Genomic DNA, 9,465 nt, shown 5'->3' on the forward strand with positions numbered 1-9,465 from the left:
GATATCTACTGTAGTGTGGGATCGTACATGAATTTTGAAAAAACTGAGAGGGTAGTTTTAAACTTAATTCGACCTCTTTAATTTTGTAGTGCTGCAAAATTTTCTAAGTCCTTCACTTTCCGCCATCAAAAAACCCGGTGTTTTCCTAGCGTGAACGTTAGTTGGAAACTGCAACTCGTGTATTTTCTAGCACATTAATTGGAAATTGCCACGTGAAAAGTTCCCGATTTTGCTGTTGCATTTTGTTATTCGAGTCACTATTGTTCATTGTTACTAGAGTTTGCTGTCTCTACGTGGATTTCTGCGACTATATTTCAGCAAGTTTATAATAGTGGACGATTACCATAGTATATTTTCCTACTCAGATGACGATGGTGATTATTTTTATTGTTTTTTATACTTAGCTGAATTCGTGAGTGCATGTTCAGTAATTATTACCATTGCATATAGCACTATTTCATACAGCTATTGTTATTTTTAAATAGTTGGTGTTAAGGTAGCGGTTGTAAAGGTTGTCGATAATTTGCGAACAACGCTAAGTGTGTTGCTGTTGTCTATTTTTCATGCATTATTTGTGTCGCCTTATTCTAGCAAACACTTGTTGAAGAATATATATATGTGTCATACAGATTTAACAAGGTAAGCATGTTAGTGTTTCTGTTTACGTTGCATTAATCTGTATTGTATTATCTTTGAATAAACATTATTCCGTTCTGATGAGAATACTTTGTTGCTTCTCGTGTTTTGTTACATTATACAGTGACATTGATGGAAGCCAGTCATTAAATCTTTGAGAACAAAATTACATTTCGTTTGTTGCAGTAAATGGGCTTATTCTTTGTTGTAGATTTGTTATTTATTTTGAATAAGTTCGGTGTGGTGGTTGGGCGGATAAAAGCTAATGCAGCAGTAAACTGTAACATTCAACTGAAAGCATATGCAGGTATGTAGCTTCAAATTTATTCTCCATAAATGGGCATAAAAACGTATGACAAACAAGATTAGTAAAAATTGTTAATTTAAAAAGGGGGAATAGAGATCGTCAAAAATGTATAGAAGCAAGTTGAATGAGAATGCAAAGATTATATTTTCAAGCTTACAACTAGGGACTCTAAAAAAGTGATTTTGGTGGAGTCAAAATACGGATTTGTAACTTGAGAAAATAATGTAGACACTATTTCCTGCCTTATTTGTTTACTTTTTTGGAGTCCCTAATTGTAGGCTTAACAATATAATCTTTGCGTTTTGATTCAACTTGTTTCTGTACTGGTTTGACGATCTCCTTTCCCCATTTTTAAATTATCAAATTTTACTAATCTTGTACTTTAATCCATGCACAAAACAGCACCCTAAACATTTCTGAAGTTGAAAAGCAAGGACGGCTATTGCAAATAGTCCTTGAGAAGCACAAAAACTATTATATTCGATACTGTAACTGTTGGATTTACTAGATCCGCTTGAACCAAGTGTGTGTAGGTTCTGAGCTGTTACATTCCTTTTTAACACTGCTTCTCATATTTTTTAGCTTTATTGTCACCTGTATACTATATATGCTCTTTGTAGAAGAAAAACTATTATATTTTCCTAAACATTATTTTCTCTCAATAAATGAATACTGAATAAATACTCTCTGACCCAGATACGAATGAAATATTAGTGTTCCCTTCTTCTTGGTAGGTTCTTAGGTTTAATATATACATCAGGGATGCTCAGAGATCAAGCAATTCTCTCTTCGTCCCACTTATAGTTATGGAATTATGAAATAACTGCATGAAAAAAAAAGAAATAAATATTTAATACTTGACTGTCTTGACTTTCGTTTCACCGAGACAACTACTTCAAAGAAAGAAAGCCGAAAAAGCCCGGGAGCCATTTTAATGTGTGGGTCTGCATGAAGTCTTCGTGTTAGTGTCCCCCTTTTAGTTTCAAACTTTCTATACGTTTTATTGTGGAACGTTTCGTACTGATATTTTAACCTCGTCCCCACTGTTGAGTCAGAAGACTGTCCCGCGTGTTAGAAAGAACATAAATCTGTCGTTCTATGTGAAGCTATAAAACTTCAAGGTGAAAACAGCGAAGCTTAACGCGAAGAGGGTTCGAACATGAATTCGTGTAACTAAAACTGGTCTCAGCGGAGGTCGTCTTGTTTATGTTTGAATATTTATCTGTCTTTTTCTTCTTGTTTATTTCTTCCTTGACTCTTCAAAGTGCTAAACTAAGAACGTGGTGGGAATATCAGCAACATAAGACTTTACTAGACGACTTACATTCAAGTGATTTACAAATTTTGAGTTCGCGTACCTCGAGTGCGAAGAAATGGACCTTCTTCTTGGATAAGCATAAAATATTTCTTGTAATCAACGTAATATTTTTCACAGCTACTGTCGTTTCTATGTTCTAATAATAAACAACATGCGTCAGGTTTATGTTATTGTTTTTTTGTTTTTTTTAGGTATGTAGCATGCTATCTAAACATAGCGAGAACCGTACATGACTTTTTCTTCCGTGTGTATAGTTAGCTGTTGTTAAGAATGACGAACGACTTAAGGAATTATCATGAACAAAAGTTGGCGAATAAGATTATTTTTTCAAAGAACTGACAATGTTTACTTTTGCATCACGTATTCAAGGTTTTAGTACAGAGAATTCACCTCTTGATTGTCAAGTTTAACTTGTTCGTGAAAACTAAGTATTTCAAAACCCAAGACCTGCAGACGCTCACAGTGATATCATTACGGTGACCTTAAGGTGAGAATGGTTTAATGATAAGGAGTTTCGTAAAGAAAAAAACAACAACAAAAACACATTAAAAGATTCACTTAAACCAAGGTGCTCACAAAGCGGGAAATACTTCAATACTTAAAATGGTTAACCTAATTTTGATTGGCGTGAATGGCTTGAACCTCATTGCAAATTAACAAACAATTGTCCAGAGTTTTAACTTGTAGTCGTCCGCGCAACAAAACAGCACCAGTGTGGTATAAATCTTTCAAGAATTTTAAGAGTGTTAATATAAATATTATATGAATATATATTACATGACTATGTAGTTTTTATTTTAATAGTATTACCTCTCAACTGCTAGGTGGCGTCTAACATGATCTATATGTTCAGTTAACAAGTTAGATGACATAACTCATTTTTATTCTTTAATTTCATTCGACTGTGTGAACAGCTTTTGTAAGATCGTGTATAATATAAAATATTGAAATTCTGAATGCCTGAGTTGCTTAGTTTTTTTATTTGTGGAAACATATTAAAGAATTATCATATGTTAATACATTAATTCATACTGAGAATGTATTCAAATGTCACATGGTTTGCTACTAAATATCGTATTAAGGGATTTTTTTTTTTTTTGCATTTATTCATTTAAATATCAACAACAACATAAGTCATAAATTATATATGACCTCATCATCATGTGGCCACGACGAAATAATAGACAAACTCTGTACCCGGTGAAGAATATTGTTGTTAAATCTTATTTGCAGTGTTGCCCTATTACTAGCTTTGGAGTTATCCAACAATAAATAATACAGGTTTAGTGCTCTTAAAGAGTTTAAGGCTTAGTAAAACATGTCAAGCAACTTCTGTTCTAGTTTACTGCTAATTTTCGGAGCAAGGTTTTCATTCTGTGTTGCCAAGTTCTTCACGTGATTTCAGCTCAGCATTGGTCCCCCTGTGGGTCAGCAATAAGTTTATGGACTTACAACGCTAAATTCCGGGATTCCATACCTCGTGGTGGACAGAGTATAGATAGCCCATTATATAACTTTGCACTGAAAAAAAAAAAAACAGATCGCCACTGAGTTCCCTATGAGATCTATAAGTTTAAACATGGGAAGATAACACCGGTTTACGCGTAGCTAATCGGTGCATGTAAGATTACATGCTATTTCAGCTGAATGTGCAGACCACCGAAACTCCAATAATATTACAAACAATGACCTTGTAATTGCTAGTATCGCTTGGAACGTAACTATAACAGTCTTTTCATAACCTAGGATTACGATCCCACATTAACCTTACCGTAATAATTATCTAACAAAACCTAAATATCAAGCAGAGACTTTACAATATTCTTAGTTAAAGTTGTTTAAGAATTGTTTGCTAACTTTACCACAATAGCACGAGAAGAAAAAGAGTGTGCACGTTATTGACCAGTCAGCCTAAATTGTGGTTCATTAAACCTCTCATATACGTATTGTTATCATTCGTGCATAAAGTTGGAGCATCATGCCTTGATGTTTTATGTCAGTTAAATAAGGGTAAGGAAATAATTATTTATTTGAGGCATTATGTGAAATGTCTTGCAATGTTCTTTGCAGTTCCCTGCGTTCTTTGAAGTCACTGACTATTATATAGGTAAGCTCCTTGCTACAATTTAAAGCGGAGGATGGAGATGGGGGGGGGGGGCTTGAAGAATTATTAAATTTACAATAGACTTGTAGACTTGCACCTGTGACATTAAGTTTAGTAACATTTTCTTTCTGTGGCAAGATCGAAACGCCATGACATCGTGCAGAGAGATAGTTCACACTTAATTGTAGATATCTTTTTTAGTATCTGGTTCTGAAACAGATTCAAACGATAGTTAGTCTTTGTTTTGTACGTGTCTTATATGATAACTTAGCACTGACAATTGTTAATTTTGATACTTTTCATGCTTGTTGTTGATGTTTACGTGTTTTATATTAGTACTTATATCCGGTATTTGTTGATGGTTTACGTACTTTATATTAGTACTTATATCCGATATTTGTTAATGCTTTACGTGCTTTATATTAGTACTTTATCTTTGTTAAAGTTTGATTTGCATTTCAGTACAATCATATTAATTAATTAGCTTTCTATTACAATATTATCACCTCATTTCCAGTGTATATGGGGATTTGGTTAATATATTTAAATAGTTTAAACCATCGTCTTATACTTCTAAGGTATTTTCGAAACAGGATTATTTTCTAGGGATTATCTCTTAGACTTCCGTTAAATAGTTTGAACAAATACGCTGTTTCTGTTATTGCTGGCGCACAAAAATATAGCTAATAAAAATGAAACAAACAAGTATAATAAAAAAAATTATAAAGACAAGTGGAGATCGATATATACTTAACATAGCTAACTGACAATATGATTAAAATTTTTGATTTAAAAAGGGAATAGGGATCTTCAAAAAAGGTAGGCTGTAAATACTGTCTACATTATTTTCTCAAGCTACAAATCGCTATTTTGACTCCATGTCTACAGTACTTATCAATTTTAATGGAGTCATAATAGAGATTTGTTGCTTGAGAAAATAATTTAAACGCTATTTCCAGCCTAGTTCATTTACTTTTTTTAGAGTTCCTAGTTGTATACTTGAAAATATAATTTTTGCATTTTGACTCAACTTATTTCTGTACTTTTTTTGACGATCCCTAATTCCCGTTTAAATCAACAATTTTAAATTATCTTATTTCTTAAGTTTTATGTCCATTTATGGGGAACAAATTTCAAGCTACATACGTGCATATGCATTCGATTGAATGTTACATGTTTTTCACAGATTACTGATAAATTGTTTTTTTTCCTCCCAACCACTATCTAATGAGCCAGGTGGTTTTGTGCCTGAGGTTTCGTGTAAACATCCGTTTATCAAACGTCGAGTATAAAGGAAGCCGTTCACAACAACATCGCATATATTATGTATTTATAGCCACGTAAATCAATTTTCAATGAAAAATAATAAACTTTTTAAATAGGCCATGCACATTCGCAGGGTTTCGTATATTATATCTGTCTGAGTTTTGGTACAAAATACCCAGCCGATTTTGCTGTAGGCTTGTGAAACAAAAATATGAATAATAATAATAAAATATGCACTCACAATTTCAGCGAAGTACGAACATCAGTAGAATAAATCACCACTCGCAAGAGTAGAGAAATCTACTATGGTAATCGTCTACTGTTAGAAAACTCACTGAAATAGTCGCAGAAAACCACGTACAGACAAAGTACAACAGCAAACTCGATAAACACTGAAGAATAGCGAACTCAGAAATGATAAATCCTCAATGTGACCGTTTCCAATTAATACGTTATGAGTTGCACAAATTATTTTCAAATTAATGCGAAGTAGTAAAACACTGGATTTTTTCAATGGCGGAAAGTGAAGGACTTAGAGAAATTATTCAGAGCAAAAAAACGAAGGTGCTTGAATGAATTTTAAAACTACCCTATAATGTACTCAATACTGCGTTGTTTACTAATGCCCAGGTTTCAGTGAAATATTCGTAGCCGTTTCTTCTGTGGCGGCTTGTAAAACTATAATGAATAATTTGTTTTGTTTTTGAATTTTCGCGCAAAGCTACACGAGGGTTATCTGCACTAGCCGTCCCTAATTTAGCAGTGTAAGACTAGAGGAAAGGCAGCTAGTCATCACCACCCACCGCCAACTCTTGGGCTACTGTTTTACCAAAGAATAGTGGGATTGACCATCACATTATAACGCCCCCACGGCTGAAAGGGCGAGCATGTTTGATCGGACGGGAATTCGAACCCGCGACCCTCAGATTGCGAGTCGAGCGCCTTATCCACCTGGCCATGCCGGGCCATAATCAATAATAATAAGGCTGGAGACACTGTTACAAACATATAAATTTTTACTCAAATAAACCAAAACGTTACAGACAAGTATAAAATGGAGCATTTTCGACTTGTATAATGGTGCTTAAATGGCTTCAAAAAACGTGTGTTGGTAGCGAAGAAGAACTTAGAAAATTTTATCGGGTGGAAATCTCGACTTTCAAGAATCAACATAAAAATAGTCCTACAACCTTCGCAGGAGTTTGCTTAGTAGCTGTGCATAAATTTTGGCGCAGCATACCTAGCCATATTTGCTGAAGGTAATAGCGCTTGAATGGCTTCCGACAGGAACTTGGCCAGTAGCGATGAAAATACTGGTAAAATCTCTCTTTCTATTTCAAAAATCAACATAAAAATAGTCCTATGACCTGCGCAGGAGTTGTTTTAGTAGGCTTGCCCCGTTTTGAGTAAAATATTCATAGCCGTTTTTTCTGTAGGCTTATGAAACAAGAATAATATGAGTAATAATAATAATAATATGAAAAACATCTGGATGAGTTTTGAATTTTGTCTAACAATCGGAAAATCAACTTTTTTTGCTATTATCAGCATTTTAACAGCCTTAGCCATTGAGATAGCAGGTCTTGAGTGTTGTTTCAAACTAAAATAATTACAGTGATTTGTCAAAATAAGGATAACATTTCTTAAATTTTAAGTAACTTGGTTTTTGTAGTTTTGACTTTCCTGTTTCAATTATTTTTGAAATATTAAAACATTCTATATCAATATAGTTAGCTAGGTTACATATATATCGATCCCTACTTGTTTTTATGAATTTTATGTTTTATTATACTTGTGATTATATTTTTTAGAAATGTCGCTACGAAAGTAGATATATATATCGATCTTAGTGGATTATGACGTTAGATTCAGAATCAAATATGTATCTGTTTTTAGTCCTTTCCTTACATAAAATTTGAAAAATAAAAGGTATATTATGGAGACAGAAAATAATAGTCATATCAAGACTTGCTTGATAGCAAATTGAATACGTTTAAATATTTTTTTAATGTAATGTCTTTTTTCACTATCTAGAATTTTTGTTTGTAACTCATCCAATAATCACATGATTGCCTGTATTATTAAACCGGTTCCCTGGTATGCTGTAACTCATCCAATAATCACATGATTGCCTGTATTATTAAACCGGTTCCCCGGTATGTTGTAACTCATCCAATAATCACATGATTGTGTGTATTATTAAACCGGTTCCCCGGTATGTTGTAACTCATCCAATAATCACATGATTGCTGTGTATTATTAAACCGGTTCCTCGGTATATTGTAACTCATCCAATAATCACATGATTACGTGTATTATTCAACCGGTTCTTCGGTATATTGTAACTCATCCAATAATCACATGATTGCACGTATTATTAAACCGGTTACCCGGTATGTTGTAACTCATCCAATAATCACATGATTGTGCGTATTATTAAACCGGTTCCCCGGTATGTTGTAACTCATCCAATAATCACATGATTGCCTGTATTATTAAACCGGTTCCCCGGTATGTTGTAACTCATCCAATAATCACATGATTGCATGTATTATTAAACCGGTTCCCCGGTATGTCAGCAGTAAGTGTCTAGACTTACAATGCTCGAATACAGATTTCAATTTCCCGTGGTAGACAGAGTGTAGATAGCTCATTTCGTAGCTTTGTGCTAAAAACAACAAATTATGAAACCGAGACAAAAAAAAAATGGACAGAAATATAATAATGAACCCACCAAACTAATGTTTCAACGTGTCAGTGTACCGGATCTGAGGGTCCATATGGCTGGCGTCCCCCTACCGAAAATCAAATCGCGCTCAGCACTTTGGGGCCGTGGGTGTAGTGACAGTAAAATCCCACTCTGATTATAGTAACCCAAGAATTGGCGGTGGGCTCTGTTGACTAGTTGCCTTCTCTATAGTATAGCTATAAGTTCAAAATTACTGATGGCTAGCGCAGTGTAGTTTTACACGAATATTCCAACCAAACTGAACTTTCAACATGTACCACATAAATAAGGTATGTAATAAGAACCTACGGGACCATGGATGAACATAAAAATAACATACACACACACACATATATATGGCTGAGCCACTACCTCACGATAATCTGTGTATGAATTTACGTTTTCAGACAACAACTTGAAGTGTGATTGTCGACTGAACTGGGTAAAGAAGTACGCTGACCTTGCCAAGTACCATATCTTCAAAATGGAGTTAAACCATATGAAGTGTAAACATGACAGCGACAAGAATACCAAACGTGTATTGGATTTAAACTTTGACGACCTCGGGTGTCTCCACACGACTACGCCAATGACAACGACTTTCAAGGTTTTCACTCAAAAGGCAAATAGGCTTAAAATTGATTTATACGAACACATCGAGGACAAAGAAGATTCTTTTCCCGAATCTATACGAGTTATGACAACACCTCAAGACTTCGAAAACGTTTCTAGTGCACAACCTTCTCGTGACAGTCACAGTATTTCGGAACCAGCGTCATCTATCGTTAGAGACGATAACTCCGCAGGACATTTTTCACCAAGATATTATCAACTAGTTTCTACCGGCTTAGTGTTTGTATGTCACTTGATGTTATTGTTATAACTGTTTCTGAAGTGGTGAATAACTGATGAGAACAAGACTCATTAAAAATAAAAACTAGAATGGAACACGTAAAATTTTTTTTTTTTGTAATTTGACAAAAACGTACATTCTACAGCAAGTTATCAAGAAACTTAAAACTAATTCTGTATTCTTCGAAACTTATGTTATTGGGCTTAAGAAAAGATGTATCTAACTCTATATATATATATATATATATATATAT

At 34.1% G+C, this 9,465-nt stretch overlaps 1 protein-coding gene across 2 annotated transcripts in view; it reads left to right on the forward strand.

The window, feature by feature from the left end:
* The window catches only part of LOC106468717 (connectin-like), a 46,244-nt gene extending 36,789 nt beyond the window's left edge, over nucleotides 1-9,455 (forward strand). Inside the window, exon 2 of one of the 2 annotated variants that reach the window (XM_022397085.1) lies at nucleotides 2,453-2,548. In XM_022397085.1, the coding sequence (XP_022252793.1) occupies nucleotides 2,453-2,460 (8 nt within the window). In that variant the 3' untranslated portion in view covers nucleotides 2,461-2,548. Of the gene's footprint in view, nucleotides 1-2,452; nucleotides 2,549-8,766 lie in introns of those variants that run through there. The other variant, XM_013929161.2, reaches the window with a different exon arrangement.
* Nucleotides 9,456-9,465: the final 10 nt, after the last annotated feature.

The sequence above is a fragment of the Limulus polyphemus genome, unplaced genomic scaffold (genome assembly GCF_000517525.1).
Source record: "Limulus polyphemus unplaced genomic scaffold, Limulus_polyphemus-2.1.2 Scaffold3131, whole genome shotgun sequence".
Taxonomy (NCBI): domain Eukaryota; kingdom Metazoa; phylum Arthropoda; class Merostomata; order Xiphosura; family Limulidae; genus Limulus; species Limulus polyphemus.